Source organism: Saccostrea cucullata, unplaced genomic scaffold (assembly GCF_032062105.1).
Source record: "Saccostrea cucullata isolate Sc308-1 unplaced genomic scaffold, CSIRO_AGI_Scuc_v1 ctg3185, whole genome shotgun sequence".
NCBI lineage: Eukaryota > Metazoa > Mollusca > Bivalvia > Ostreida > Ostreidae > Saccostrea > Saccostrea cuccullata.
This window is the reverse complement of record NW_026922347.1, coordinates 52247-69229: the sequence shown is the minus strand read 5'-3', so window position 1 is coordinate 69229 and position 16983 is coordinate 52247. Positions and strand designations below refer to the sequence as shown.

General features: G+C 35.8%; 1 protein-coding gene and 1 pseudogene across 2 annotated transcripts; one reads left to right on the top strand and one right to left on the bottom strand.

Moving 5' to 3' along the window:
* Positions 1-1015: 1015 nt before the first annotated feature.
* Positions 1016-6034, bottom strand: LOC134261660 (uncharacterized; annotated as a pseudogene).
* A 1609-nt stretch (positions 6035-7643) lies between these two features.
* On the top strand, positions 7644-11698 carry LOC134261664 (uncharacterized). Of its 2 annotated transcripts, XM_062744085.1 has the most exons (6): positions 7644-8342; positions 8447-9123; positions 9364-9516; positions 9670-9838; positions 10409-10711; positions 10905-11698. In XM_062744085.1, the coding sequence occupies exons 1-6, from the start codon at positions 8326-8328 to the stop codon at positions 11215-11217; spliced, it is 1632 nt and encodes a 543-aa protein (XP_062600069.1). In that variant the 5' UTR covers positions 7644-8325; the 3' UTR covers positions 11218-11698. The 2 variants fall into 2 exon arrangements, with proteins under 2 accessions (XP_062600069.1, XP_062600068.1); XM_062744084.1 differs by having other exon boundaries at positions 7644-9123.
* Positions 11699-16983: the final 5285 nt, after the last annotated feature.

Sequence of the window (16983 nt, the reverse complement as noted above, 5' to 3'; positions counted from 1 at the left end):
ACCCTTGTTTTTGCCACTTGCTGGTTTCTGGAATTTAAGCACATTTTAGAAAGTGGATAGTGGCGCGTGCACAAAACGTTAGAGATTCCCTTGCAGCTAAATTTGACCTTGCGGGTTGTCAGTGGTACGTTTACACGGGGAGCTGATCGTTTGGTTCTTGTTTTCTTAACTCTGTGCAGGATGTCTCTCGCCTATAACTGTATTCTTAGGTCTCGTTTTGTTGTATGGCATACAATGTACGTTTTGGAACAAAGGCTCACCATTTCATGTCCAACAAATTCTAGCTTAAAAAGTCCTGGTGTTCTTTTGTCGTGTTGTTTGTGCTTAGCGCAGTACTCGCGGGGAAACCAGTGAAATTGATTGTCTGCTTCAATGTTTATATCGGAACAAAAATTGTGAAGACCTCGATTGTATTCAACCTTCATTTCGGGTTTAACAATCTCATGAAGCTCGATCCGGATATGGCCATATAAGCGCTATCTGTGTCCAATTCTCAATAAGCAAAATCACTTCGGTGTAACAATTTGTCCACACAATCATAATAGAATTCTAGCATTCGTAATTTTGCATATTGAAGAATGAAATATCCAAGCTGAATCGGCAGATCGTAAGTTATATGACTTCGAGATTTCTCCACTTCAAACAAATAGTGTTCAAGTTCTGTAAGATTAATAAACGGCGGTCGTTTACTTCAGAGCCGGCCTGTTCTGTACTTTTAACGTAAGTAATCTCTCTGTCTCTGGATTGATCCATAATGAGTCCCCCGAAACCACGATTTCCCACTAATTTCCACGTTTCAGCAATGACGGTCATGCAAGGATCCAAATCCCCGTGTCGTCGAGCGTTCGTCACCTCACTCACAAATTCTTTAAAACATCTAGATGGGATGTATTCTACAACTATTCTATACGGGCCACTTCCATTCCGTGCTCAAGATACCATTTGAGTAAAGGGGTGGCTGTTAAAATCTTCTTGGCGCACATACCTCGTACGAAAAGTCTCCTGGGTTTTTTACTCAAATTGTTTTGCGGGCGTGTTGTTGCATATGACTTCCAAGAGCAGCAAACGGAATGTCAGTTGTGCCAAAAATTGGGACTATTTCCACCAAATAGTCATACGGAGTCATGACATTATTATCTCCGTCTGACCAACTTTCATGAGTGCGAATGTCCACTTCTACCATGCCAAACAGGGTTTCATCAAGGACCGCATTAAAAATTTGTCGTTCACTCACGCTTCCTTTATGATTCTTGTAAAATTTCGGAGCTGTGTCGTTGATGATAGAGCGGAGTTGTGCGCTTTGTTGTTTCAACACGTTATATTCACGTTTCAAGATTTCGACGACTTTAAATCTTTGATCTTCTAGGAAATTTGTTGTCTGTTTAGTTTTTTCTAATAGGTTTTTCTCTTTTCATGCCATTGTTTATTCTTGACATGCTTAGTAAGACAGCAATCATGACCATGAAAGTAACATACGTCGAACTGAAAGATAGAATCGGCATTAAAACCATCCACTGGAAAGGGTCCCACACGTTCTTCACGTCCAAAGTTCAATTTGTGCTGAATGTATTGTCCCGACACAGAACTCACATAGTCCAACCAATAATAAGCGGACATGTATTTATCCCAAATTTCTCCATTAAATCCATTTTCCTCGCAACGACGAATAAAAAGACCTGACGGCATATTCTGATCTAAGGCCCACAAGTAGAGCGCAGTGGCATCATATCAAACTATTTTTTGGCATGGTTTTTCCGGGTTTTGTCGTATGTTTGTTTCCCCGGCTTTGGCGTAGCTGTTGAAAATTATTGAAGGGCCTCCAAAAATGTTGTTTTTCACTGTGGAAAATAAGTCTTTGTCTTGATTCCCGAACAGAGAAAATGTTGACGTGAGCTGGCGCGAAATAGTAAAGCTCGTGCTATTCCAGGAACGGACATGGCTGCTTTGAAAAGGCCAATGCTCCGCTCAAAGTAAAATTTTTGTAGCCTCTCCACTGCCTTCACAAAGGGTCCAACATCTTGGTTGTTATACCATTTTAAAAAATCTCCCAAAAAAGTCATGTTTTCCTATCTCCACACCTATTTACAAAACTTGTAATCCTCTTCGTTTGTTTTAAGCTACTGTAAAACGTACTCTGGGGTGGTAAAGATGTATCTTGTAGCTGGTGATGGCTTTTCAAGTATTCGTAAGGGAAAATCTCTTGGCCTCTTTAATTCCGTATGCTTTCAGGAAATTCGCATATGACGTACCTGGAGCCAGGTAGTTTGTTATGTCCACAAAGCGAAGTTTGTTGTTGCTGATGCATGTGTACGTGCTATTTTTCTTCATCGTAATGCCGTCTGTTTCGTGCATTCGAAGGTGTTTAGATATGTTCTCTTTAATCAAGTTCAGGTTATATCTCGCTGAATTAAAACCTAACACCGGAACTTGACGACAGTAAAAGTCAAATCTGTCTCTTATATTGGTGAGAGCGTTGATCATGGCGGTGTTTATTTTTGTTGGTGCGTCTTTTGTCCAATGCTCGATCTGTTCTTGAATTTTGTCTAAGACAAATCTCCATTTCTTTCGAGCAAGGGAGTAAAATGAATCAGCGATGTTTTCCATGTATTCTACCATTCTTTCAATTAAAATGTCGGGATCGCGCTTCATGAAGTATTCCAGAGCTGAATATTTCTCTAAATTAGGAATGTGTCGCGTCTTCCATTGTAATTTGGCTCCGTTTACCGCATTTTTTAATGGATTCAAAGTCAAAAACTATAAACCAAGGAAACACTCTGTCCTCTAATGGCACCACACATTCAAATTCCTCTAACTGTACAAATATTGTTTCTTTCATTCTGTGAAAACTTCCAGGGTATCTGTAAACTGTTTTGTTTTGACATGTTTTTTCATGACGCGTGCAACTCCAGGAGGTGGGAAAATTTTTTTCACACAATGCGCACTGATATTTTTTGGCATACGCTTTCATGTTGGTTATATAGGACATATGATTCTGGTATATATTGAAATTCATAGTGTCATCATATTGAGATAAACTACGATGGTTTGGTACAGCATTTCCGTCCTCGTGTAAAAACATGTTGACGTTCACCCGAAAGCAGCGCTCGAACTTGTGAATCGTCATAATCAAAACCATCAAATTCTTTCGGGGTAGGGTAATCTGACAGGTTAAGTTTTTCCCGAATGTAAGCAGACCACTTATCGTAGTGGAATTTGGCGGACGTATCAATGGTGTCTCGCTGTCCACGATTAATGGCCAGACAACGGAAAAGGCATAGCTGGTCTTTGTATGGGACGCTGTTCTTATTTTTTATTAAGACACACAGATTTCATCAAATTACGGGACTAATAATTCGCGAATGGACGGTTAATCAACAGATTTGACTTAGATTTCAGCATCATGACACTGTCCGTTTACCGCCCTCTTCTATAGGAATCTTGTCACTGAACACTGTCCGTTTACCACCAGCTTCTATACAAGTCTTGTATCCGGACACGGTCCATTTACCGCCATTTTCTTTCTGAGTCTTCTCACTGGGAACAGTTTCTTTGAGTTTCTTGTCTTCTTTCTGTATGCCTTTTGCTTTAGCGAGATCCACCTCATAGTCATGTTTTAAATGTAGAAATTTTTTTTGCAATTTTTTCTGAAAGTATATTTTATATATCATAAAAAAATATGTCAGAAAATCTCAATTTTGCAACTTATTTCTTATACATTAGCTGATGAAGACAATTTGAATTGATTTTATATGATTTTATTTAGATTATTATAGATGAAATGACAAAATATATCAATCATTTTATGAAATGCCTCGATCCTTCTCACAGGTTTATTAATGTACACAGAACTGCGAAAATGAAAGAAAAACTTAGCAAGCTCAAACACCCCACGCTCCCCCAAAACTCTAAATTTGCTGGGGAAATAAAAGAATTCCAATTTCCCGGTAATATGCACATCTACACATCGTGTTTTTAATTTCTGCAAAGTTTAACCAAATTCTTTGTAGCTGTTTATGAGAAGTTGCGCTGACAATCTGTTTTTACATTTTTAAGGTATGGCAAAAAATCTATGTTGAAAAGTGTGGAAATTTGCAGAAAAAAGAATACTGTGTTGTGAGAACTTAATATCTGCGGAGTTTGAGAAAATTCAGTGAAGCGGCTTATAAAAAGATGTGCATACAAAAAAATGACACTGATTGTCTGACGGGTCAAATTAAGACAATTTATGAGTGCAAAAGTTGACTCAAAATTTGTTTTTTTTCTAAACTATCTTGTAATCATATTATGTATATCTTATAGCAGGTTTTCTTGGCGGGTGTAAAATATGGCGTTTTTGTCTGCTCAAAGGTATGGGAATATTTTTGGCGTAATTTATTTTAACTGACGTATGGTTTCAGCTCCTTGCAGATGGACACTGAAGAGTCCTGACTACTTTAGCGATTACAATTTTTATGGATCATCATCTAAACAACATTAACAACCTTCTAAAATGACCCACTTTATTATATAGCTAATAAGTAGTCTCTAATAAAATACTATCAAAAATCTAGATAATTTTAGCTTTGAATATCTTGACATGTTATTGATCGCTAACTTTGTATTACGTATAAGAGTATGCCCAAAACATTCCGAATACGAGTGTTCAATATCGAACGCCCCGTTGTAAACAAAAAAAAAGTCGTCTGGTCAAATTACCAGAGTAAATTAAGGAAGTGAAGTGGCATCTAGGTAAGATGTTTTTATTTTTCACACAAAATGAAATTATTTTAATACGTTTTAGACCTATTAAAACATACATAAGCAAATCATATCGCTCGGTAGGGTCATCCGAATGATGCAAAATTGAACACTAACAGGATAGACGTTAATTTGAATACAGATACTACAAAATTCATTAATTTTACTTTTTCCTAGTTGGAATACTTCTAGAATGAATTACGTGGAAATGTTTTAGCTAAATAATTAAGTAGTTATTGAACTGATATCGGTGAATATTGGCACTCGCTGGCTGTTCAAATGCACTCGAAAGTTCGTGCATTGAACAGCCAACTCGTGCCAATATTCACCGATATCAGTTCACTAACCGTATAATATAGCATTTCATTTCATTATAATGGTGTAGCATAATATAAATAACTTTACTCTAAATATTGTTAGTATAACTCTATAAAATAAAAATGAAACATTCAGAAAATGGTAATACTAAGTAATAAACACCAAGGGCCCATGTACCATAATGATCACCTGACAAACAATGTTCTTACAGAATAAAAAACATCACAGGGAACTACAAGTTATGTCATCTTTTGCTCATCACAAGTCTTTCAGATAAAACCAAAGGTAATGTGTCATGGTGAATAATGACAACCCTCTCAGCATTGGTGTTATGTTCAAAGCATGTGTGTAATTAATTATTTGGCACTTCAGTGTTCTCGATTCTCTATAATCGGGGCCGATATTTGGCCCCATTCCCAGCGTGAAAAAGGTACCTTTTCCCCCAAATTAAAGGGTGAGAAATCAACAAACATGAAGAGTAGAACCCTCCAGAGCCCCAGGTGTGTGTGTTGCCAAGATTCGTTTTTTTCTTCATCCAATGATTATATTACTCGCCCAACTAAATTTTTGTCATGAAAGTTGCTTTTGAATTTCAAGCCATATTTTTTGTTTCGTTTTGGTCGACTTTGTCAATGTAGCTGCATGTGTGTATAGCATGGAATATGGAACCTCGAACACGTTGCGATGTATATATTTATGTACCAAAAATAATAATCACTTTTAATGAAATAATCAGAATTATTTACTAATGAAACTTGTATTTTTCTGAAAATGTATACATTTATGAGTATGAACAAAATTACAAATCCTATAGGAAAGTATTAACAAGTCTGTTTTTGAAGAGATGTGCTGTATTGTCACTTTAAATATATTCCAAAGGAAGAAAAAACAAGCACAAACATAAAATACATTTTTCCATCCGACCAAAACTTGACTTCTTTATTAGACAGGGTACATCCTGGCCACCAAATACCGCCATCTAGGCGAACAGCTAAAGCATCTCCTGGAATAACAAGGCAATATTAATAGAATATATTAACAGGGGCATGTAAATAAAGACATTTACATGAAATCTATAATCATAATATTCCTCTAATTTGTATGAGGTTCTAAATATAGGCCTTTCAACTAATATTTCAAGTTGCATATATGGCAAAAAACATTGCTTAGATAAATTTATAAATACATGAAATTATCAAAAAGAAAATAACTTTTGCATACTTTTAATTAAATCATTAATGAGTTTTATCATTTATAATTGACTTTTTTGATGTTGTGTTTTAAGGACAGGTAACTCAGGTGTGAAAAATGACCAACTTAGTATCGATTTATGAGTTATCGTTTATACGAATGACATATAGGCTGCTTCAGCATTGGCAATGTTAGGCCATAATAAATAAATTGCTAGATTCTCATCATTTTTTTTTAATTCGAGGCGGGAGGGCGGCTTTTATGTTATTTTTTTATTTTTACAATTTTGCAGATTATTTTGTTGACCTGGTCAATTGGTATAATTTTGTGTACAATATATCCGAATAAAGGTTATAGTAAAGGTTCATGCAATTATCTCTCACATCAACACCAATCTTTTTCAACCAATGACCCTTGTGTAGAATATATAGTTACGCATGTATTACAGCAATTTCAATCTTTCCAGCAGTCAAAAAACATGTGGACTTTCGCAGGATTTGTTATACAAAGAATGGTAGATTAATACCGATCCCGATCAGAATTAAGACAAAGAAAATGAGAAATAAAAAAAATTGAGGCGGTGGTATAAAATCGGGGCGGACGGGGATGAGAATTTAGGAATATTTTATTTTTATGGCCTTATTATGTACACAAAAGGGTTCCTTCCATTGTTTTGTACAAAAAAAGGTGTTGATCAAGAGAAATGGAATGCCTTCACTCTCACTCTACCTGAAATATCAGGGTTAATTGAATGGGGAACAGACTATATTCAATATTTTTAACTCTCTATGACGATTATTATGAGAAAGAAAATTTATTGTCATGTTTTTGTGTTCGCGTTTTTTCGCTTCCTATATAAAAATATACAAGTAAATGCAACAATTGATCTTCTTATTTGTGCTACGTAGCACGAAGGGGAACGACCGAGTATAAAAATTTAATTAGGTTAGAACTAAGAAGGAGGGTAGATTTCACTCTTTATTCTTATTAGAAATTTAAATTATATGTAGTTAAACGGTGTCCGCAACTATAGAGTGAATAAGTTTAAAATTGGTGCTACATTTTAAAACCACTGGATTCTACCGAGAGCAAAGAAACACTTGGGAAATGCTACAAACTACCTTGAGTGTAAACAGTTATTGAGTTAAATAGTGTGATTCTAGCCCTAGTATTTAATTAGCCACTCACAGCATATACTGATATTTTCAGCATATTGACAGGTACATTATTGTTTGTTATTAAACAATCGGTAAAAAGTTGTAAAAGATATATGTTGTGTGCTGTCGTCAATCGTACATGTATTATAATATTGTTTTTTGAGTCAGGTTCATTGTATTTCAACCCGGTATCGATCTCAATATCATGTTTCATAGTTCTAGATAATGTGCGCATATGTGACGCGTCATGAGACTTTGGGTCCAAATGCGGTATTTGTAAAACAATGAATTGACGTCATAAACATCGCACGTTTTTTCCTCATGCTCTGGCCAATATTTTTTTTTCTACAAAACCTATGATTTGGAATAAAAAAAATAAATGCCAATCAATTTTTCCCGTAATTTAAAAGTAGACATTGAAAATCAAGTGTGTAATTATTTCAGTTTTGTGCTCTCTCTCGTTTAACTAATTTACAGTGGAAAATAAACATGCGTTCGTGTATTTAGTACATGCAACGAAAGCGAAAGTAGAAATTTTATCTCCCTTGTCAAAACATCACTTCCGTTGTCAGAGTAAACTATCTTCTGCTCAGTATTATGTCGATTGTTATTACCTTGTGTACATATAAAATGGCAGTATGAGCCAAAGCAGTGTGTTATCGAGGGCAAGCACCATCCCCCCTTCCATAATAGACCAGGACGACGACGAGTTTAACGAGGAAATATCACAGGTTAATGATTTATTTTTTGGAAATGTGGAAGTACATGACGGTCTTGAATGTTCGGGCAGTCTCTCTGATGAAAGTGATAGCGACACAAACGAAGAGTGTGATAGCGAAATAAACAACAATGACTTTGAGATATCAGATTCCGACATAAGAGAAACGTTGGGTGTGGAGAATTTTTTTGCTAACACCTGTGGATGCACAAGACTATACGGTTGGCCATGCAGCTCTGTTGTGGATAGGAGTGTTTAATGTGTGTTTAGAGACAGAAAAAGCAGAGTTAGATATGCTGATAAAGGTACAGCTCTTTCATCACAGAAATAATTCCACAGAGACGTGTGCAAAAAAGCATAAGACCAAAGAAAGGGAAAGGGTGAGGCAGGGGTACCATTTCAGTGGGGTCCAGGTCTGCAGAGAAACATTTGCGTTTGTCCATGGTATTGGTAGAAAACAAGTCGATTCCATTGCTAGATCCCTGGATCAAGATGGGCTTGGTGCTAGGAGACACGGCAACACTGGAAAATTACCAAAACACGCCTTAACAATGGAGGATGTCAAGAGAGTCAAACAATACCTTAGCTATGCGAACAAATTTGGACTTCCTCTGCCTGGCAGGTTACCAAATTTTAGACATGAAAAAACTGTTTTATTGCCATCTGACAAGACAAAGGCAGATATTCACCAAGAATACCAGGCACTTGCAGATGAGATGTCACTGAGAAAAATCTCCTTATCACAATTCAAAACTATTTGGCTTGAGCAATGTCCAAATATCCTAATAATGAAGCCCGCAACTGACCTTTGCCACAGATGCCAATCCTTTGCAACAACACTTTCAGCTAGTGGCAACTTGAATGAAGAGGAAAAGGAGGAATTATTAACCAAGTATCAAACACACATTGACCATGTGAAGACACAGAGGGACCATTACAGGGATCAGTGTGCTGCAGCCAAGTCAATATTTAGCCAACTCAGTCCAGAACAACAATTGAGAGGTAATGCATTTGTTAATCAAACTGCGTAATAAATTTGATTTTCTGTTTAAAAAGAAAAAAAATAAATTAAATTTTATTTGTTCGACAATAAGTTTAAATTTAAACACTGTTAAAGGCAGACAGGGAATATTTTAGAGAAACTACTTGGGTCAAACAATGCATAGATATAAACAATTAGATATATCTTTTAATATTGTCATTACCAAGTTGTTTTTGATTTCACTCTTTTCTGTTTTTTAGGCCAGCCACCATGTACCTTGAAGGCCCAATGGCATTACAGTTTTGATTATGCGCAACAGGTGCATTACCCTCACTACGCACAGCAAGTTGGGCCCTTGTTTTTTAAAACACCAAGGAAATGTCAATGCTTTGGCATTTGCTCTGAGGGATCAGGTATATGTATTTTTTGATTTAATTGATATTATTATTTTCTTAAAATTTTAGAACATATAATTTATTTCATTCAAATTTATTTATTTATTGTTTGTGACAAAACATTGATACTGGAATCCATATCCAAAATATACATCAGTAGTTAATTTGTAGGTACCCAGATATTTTATCTCGTGGATGAAGCTCAGCACTCAAATAATGGAGCAAACACAGTAACCAGTATGCTGCACCACCATTTTATGTACCATGGTCTTGGAGAAGTTGATGTTAAACTTCACATGGATAATTGCAGTGGACAAAACAAGAACAATACAGTCATAGGGTAAATAGTGATTGTGAAAAGTAAAATTTTGAAATTTTGGAAGAAAGGTAACATTTAATACATATGTTCAATACCTTTAAAAGGTAAAAAAAAATATACATTCAAATTAGGATATATTTGTGTTAAGTATAGACAACTATATTGCTTTGTTTGTTCAAGGTTAGGCCATAAAAATATTATCTTGGTTCTCAGGCCCTCCCTCATCTCCTTTAAGGGTGCTTCATTGACCCTTTTTATTGCTAAATCAATAAAATAAAAACAACAGATCACATTCCTCATCATTTTCTTAGGTAAAAAGCTGCCTCATCAGTTTTGGGGGCAGTAAAAAGTGAAAAATATGCCTGCCTCCTTCCCTCATCATATCTCTTGAAAAAAGGCTTGAGAACCAAGGAATTAATTTTACATGGCCTTAATTTTATATCAAACATCTTAGCCTATTTACCGATACCTTAAAGACAACTTCTGGTTATTAAAAAGTATATAGTAGTATATAATAGTTTAGTAGTCTATAATATATATTCATGAATTTAGAGCAACATGCAATTTCTTTATTTTGAATTGTTTGTACAGGTATGGTCTTTGGAGAGTATTAGTTGGATTACATGAATCAGTTGAATTCTCAATGATGGAAGCAGGCCATACAAAATTCAACCCAGATTGGCATTTTGGTTTATGGAGAGTCAAATGGAGGCCCTCAAAAGTTGAAACATTAGAGGAAATTGCCACCAGTGTAGCCAGATCTTCCAGGAATGGCCATAACATTCCACAGTTAGTGGATGACCCTGATGCACCCCTTTTCTTTTATGACTGGGCTACCTTCTTCAAGAGGATTTTTAAACCAGTACCCCATCTGAAGTCTTACCATCATTTCAGGTATTTTTGTCCATTATCTATACACAATGCAGATCTCTAAAACTTAATATATTCAAACTTATCAGAGCACTTAATACTCAACAGAGATCAATAAAGAAAATGTTTGCACATATGTCATAAAAAAAAAACTTCACATGGAATATTGACATGGATTTGAGATCATCTTTACATTTTTCTTTGAATTTTTTTTTAGAATAGACAAAGACCATCCTGGTACTGTGTTCTTGCGAGAGTACGCAGATAGTCCCGAGGTGGCTGTAAACATCCTCAAAGCTGGTGCTACAGTGGATCCAAATGCTCTTCCTACTTCGATTCCTCCCAAGGGTCTAGATGCACACAGGCAGTGGTATCTGTACGAAGAAGTTGCTCCATATTGCGCGAACAAGGAAAGTTGCCCCAAACCAGCTGTCTGTAAACCCATCATCAAGATGGAATCTCCTTCACTGACTCGAAAGTGCAGTAAATGCAAAATGACTGGACACAATAAATTAAATTGTAGAAACTAGTTTTTCAATATGACCTTTTATGATCTTTCTAGTCTTGTTAAAACTTATTGAGATTTTAATTTGTTATTTGCCATTTTTGCATAATCTTTTCATGTTTTAATGTTTTTTCCAACATTAACCTATTAATTGATAAAAGCATATAATTATTATGTAAAACAAAGCTTTGTGTTCTTGTTTCTTTAAATTTATTTGATAACATTGAACAATCAAATGGTTGAAATGTTCTACATTGTATTTTTTAAACCAAGAACTCATTTGTTTTAAAGGAACTGTAACAGTATCTCAAAAACTGCAGTGTTGCACAAAACAGCATAATAACCCAATTATATGATGGTCTTTGTGACGTCATAATTCTAAAAATAGTATGCCAATGAGAGTAAAACTTCACTGTAGTATATTTGGACACCTAAGCTTTAATATTAAGCAAAAATCTCATTTTTGAAAAATTCCTCATTTGGACCCAAAATGTCATGACTGGTCACATATAAATGTCACATTTTCAACTTATTGACTAAACAGTCTTGCATTAAATATTGCCAATGCTATCTATTATTAGTATTTTACTCCAAGATTGTATTTATTTTACCCCTTAAGTACTGTTGTAACAGAAAAATCTTGTTATGAAATCATTTAGTTTATTTTTTCTTGTTAGATTAAATCCATGAAGATAAAGATTTTTTTAATGGCATCAAGAGTATGTATTTTTTTTTAAAGTGTTTGCATGCTTTGCTTGGGGATTGTAATTCTTTGCTTGAAAATTTTGTCGTTCGCCATTTTTATTACGTCAACTACTATATGATTTATCCATGATTGAAGCATTTCAAAATTGATACATTTACTTACAGTTCAAAGTCGAATTCTCTACTGATATGACCTTGATCCCCTTAAGAACAAGAGTTTCAAGGTCAATTTTTAATACAAAAATGTTCTTTCAACTTTATGGTCCATATCTTACATAAAATATCATGAAATATACAAAAAGTGTCTAAAATGTATCCAGAATGTGAAATATCAAACATGTATAGGGTATAGCCAAAAACTTTAAAATGTTGCTTAGCAGATATTTGAACTAAAATGATGCATTGATATTGCTTTACTGATGATATCTTCCAAACGACAACTCCATCTAGCACACTCTTTATCCTCTTTCTGATGGACAATAAAAAAATCTGCCAAGATATCTTCTCTCTCAGACACGGTTCCATATATGCTGTCGAGTTTGTTGATAATGGCCTCAATGGAAGCTCCTTGGCCAAGATGCATAACGTCTCGACTTGCCTCTCTCTTCAGAGAACGTCGTATGGCATGATGAATAGCTTCTGGCTTGGACGACTCTCTAAGCAGGCACTCAACCTCGTATTTCCATACGTCATAGGATGTGTCGGTCTTAGTGTTTCCAGAGAAGAAGGGAATCTTTGGGTAATGGAAGTTGACAACGGATTTCGATGCTGTTGTGGTAGGAGTAACATCATGATGCTCCATTTTCACTTTCATTGGCTTGGTCAAGGATTCCATCCACTGCAAGAAATCTTGTGGAGTGTCGGCTTTCGGCTTCATCTTCATTGATGCTAGCGCGTCTACAATGTTGTTTACTTCCGTCTGTGTAAAGGTCACTTCCTCTGGCTGTGTTGTTTCTGTTGTCTCTTTGGTGTTCGACTTATGATGAATGTGATAGTTAACAATAAACTAGGTTCATTAATCAATGTGAATATATTTTTAATATGCAAAATTTCAGCAGAAAATGGCAATTTTAAATATTCACACTAGAAAAAAAATGTAAATAATTTCAAATATGCAAGGGAGGGTTGTTCTAAATGAACAAATGAAATACTCGGCTAATATTTAAGAATAACTATCAATTCAGGGGAGTAGTTCACGTACGGAACTAAAATATATGTGTATGCTATTTATAAACCTGAAAAACTGGAATAATTTTCTACTTCCGGTTACTTTACTTCAGGTCACATATGCAGGTCACATAAGACTATAAATAAAGACAAGAGGCCCATGGGCCACATCGCTCACCTGAGAAGCTTTGGCCATTCTGTTCTTTACCAGATTTCCCCCTTGTAATACATATTGTGACCCCACCCTACCCCACTGATCATAATTTAAACAATTTGAAATCTACATACACTACCCCAGTATGCTTCCATATAAGTTTCAGCTTTGATTTTCAGATTTCTATGTAAAACATTGAACCCACATTGTGGCCCCGCCCAACCCCCGGGGGTCATGATTTGAACAATTTAGAATCAACACTACCTCAGGATGCTTCCAAATAAGTTTCAGCTTCTCTGGCACAGTGGTTCTTGAGAAGAAGATTTTCAAAGATTTTTCCTATATATTTCTATGTAAAACTTTGATTCCCCATTGTGGCCACACCCTATCCCCGGGGGTCATGATTTGAACAATTTAGAATCTACACTACCCTAGAATGCTTCCACATAAGTTTCAGCTTTTTTGACCCAGTGGTTCTTTAAAAGAAAATTTCAAAAGATTTTTCCTTTATATTTCTATGTAAAACTTTGATTCCCTATTGTGTGCCCGCCCTACCCCTGGGGGTCATGATTTGAACAATTTAGAACCTACACTACCCCAGGATGCTTTCACATAAGTTTCAGCTTTACTGGTTCAGTGGTTCTTGAGAAGAAGATTTTCAAAGATTTTTTCTATATATTTCTATGTAAAACTTTGATTCCCCATTGTGGCCCCGCCCTACCCCTGGGGGTCATGATTTTAACAATTTAGAATCTACACTACCCCAGGATGCTTTCACATAAGTTTCAGCTTTACTGGCCCAGTGTTTCTTGAGAAGAAGATTTTCAAAGATTTTTTCTATATATTTCTATGTAAAACTTTGATTCCCCATTGTGGCCCCGCCCTATCTCTGGGGGTCATGATTTGAACAATTTAGAATCTACACTACCCCAGGATGCTTTCACATAAGTTTCAGCTTTACTGGCCCAGTGGTTCTTGAGAAGAAGATTTTCAAAGATTTTTTTCTATATATTTCTATGTAAAACTTTGATTCCCCATTGTGGCCCCGCCCTACCCCTGGGGGTCATGATTTGAACAATTTAGAATCTACACTACCCAAGGATGCTTCCACATAAGTTTCAACTTTTCTGGCCCAGTGGTTCTTGAGAAGAAGATTTTTAAAGATTTGTTCTATATATTTCAATGTAAAACTTGGATTCCCTATTGTGGCCCCGCCCTACCCCCGGGGGTCATGATTTTTACAATTTAATATCTACACTACCCAAGGATGCTTCCACATAAGTTTCAGCTTTCCTGGCCCAGTGGTTCTTGAGAAGAAGATTTTTAAAGATTTGTTCTATATATTTCTATGTAAAACTTGGATTCCCTATTGTGGCCCCGCCCTTCCCCCGGGGGTCATGATTTTTACAATTTAATATCTACACTACCCAAGGATGCTTCCACATAAGTTTAAGCTTTTCTGGTCCAGTGGTTCTTGAAAAGAAGATTTTTAAAGATTTGTTCTATATATTTCTATGTAAAACTTGGATTCCCTATTGTGGCCCCGCCCTACCCCCGGGGGTCATGATTTTAACAATTTAATATCTACACTACCCCAGAATGCTTCCATATAAATTTCAGCTTTTTTGGCCCAGTGGTTCTTGAGAAGAAGATTTTTTAATGACCCCACCCTATTTTCGTATTTTCTTGATTATCTCACCTTGGAAGGGGTCTTGGCCCTTGATTTTAACAATTTAAATTCCCCTTCACCCAAGGATGCTTTGTACCAAGTTTGGTTAAAATTGGCCCAGTGGTTCTTGAGAAGAAGTTGAAAATGTGAAAAGTTTACAGACGGACGGACGGACGGACAGACGGACGGACGGACGGACGACGGACACCGGGTGATCAGAAAAGCTCACTTGAGCTTTCAGCTCAGGTGAGCTAAAAAAGATTTATCAACACTAAGTTCTCAAGTGCAAGTCTGGTTAAATTTCACTGAAAATAAGAAATGTTGAAACGAATTATGCCTGACGATAAAATGTTTACAATGCAATAAACCCAAACCTTACCTGAAAACCAATTACAAGTTCAAAGAAATAACAAACACTTATGAAAATAAACCAAATTTTAAAACGTGTTTACACAGGAAGCTGCTTACTGAAAACAAATTTCGCGTAGGCCGAGTTCGGTCGAAAGAAAGAAACCGATCTCGATGTAGCTGCGAGCGGAATGGCGGCAATTTCAGAACACTAATCTATAAATACAAGGCAATGGGAAATATGGGATTTACAAGGTTTGTCCCAGAAAAACGCTATCATTTTTTATATCTTTTGTTTTACTAGGACTATAAAGTTAAAAATTGGGATGCATCATGATCAGCATTTTTTGAATAATGCCTAAAAATTTCAAAGAAATATCTTTATAAATAAAATTCTCCTCGTATGTAAAGGAATCTATCGAATTAGCTGTCGGCGCAACACTGACGACGTCAAAACGTATCTCGTAGTGTTTACGAATTTTTTACGACAAGTGCGCCTCTATAAATATTCATTTTTAGCACACATTCGGCAATGTGTTTCATTATTTCTAGTTACCAAGTTATGCATCTCAAATACTAGTGCTACTAAAAGATTGGGGGGGGGGGGGTGGTAATTCTCTCAACAGACAATTTTATAATCCCCATCATAAACCCACCTGATCGAATTATTTAACAGCGGTCTTCACGTAGGCCTATGACGTCCCACTCTTGTCTTTCACTTAGTCTTTATTTATGTGCACATGTCTATTCTCTTCTATCAGGAAACCAGTCAAGTCAACCTAAACTTGACCTCTTCTACTAGATATAAACCTGTTCCCTATATTTTGTTTGTGTTCTGTAATTGTTAGCATTTTTTTCTATATGCAGGAGTCATATCCCACTTAACTTAGTGTTGCTTGATAATTTGGTGCTCCACGTCACGGCTTAACGTCACCATTATTGACAATGTCTAATTCAGAGCGCTTAGCTATATATCGTCATATATTTGTCATGAATGATGTCAAATAAATAAAATTTTAAACACAAGTACACCAAATCATAGAGTATTTATGATAGTAAAAATTTTGATATTATATTGCCATATAGCCTGATAACAACGAAAACTTCAATCACATTGCTATTTGTAAAAGTCAAAAAAATATCGTGCGCCGACCATCGATATTTAACATCATTTAAATGCCGTTTTTATATGCATATGACATCACATGCCTATAATATTTTGTCAGAAAATCTAAAAGATGATTTCCTAACACCATGCCAAAAATTATTGGTTTTGGATGAATAGTATTTAAAATATTCAAAAAGTTCGCGTTTTTCTTGGACAACCCTCGTAGAAGGGATGTTTATCTTTATTGTAGAACTAATTTAAATAACACTCAAAAACTTTTGAACTGCCCTAAGGTAACTATATTATCTACATACAGATGTACAGGTAAAGGGCTAAGGATATAAAGGAGCGGATCAAACTTATTATACTTTTATCTATAATGATAGTTTAAGTTATTTACATTTAATTTAAAACACTTATTTATTATGTACGCATTTGATACACACAACTTCAGTTAAATCAATGAGGAACATCGGAGGGTAGAACTGGAAGGGGAGTGTTAGGAGACTTTTGTCTCAAATTTTTAGCTCACCTGAGCCAAAGGCTCAAGTGAGCTTTTCTGATCAAAATTAAATCAATTAACTGGATTGAAAAGGGGGGGGAAGCTCGCCCTCTCCAACCTGAAGCTTAGAAACCTCTT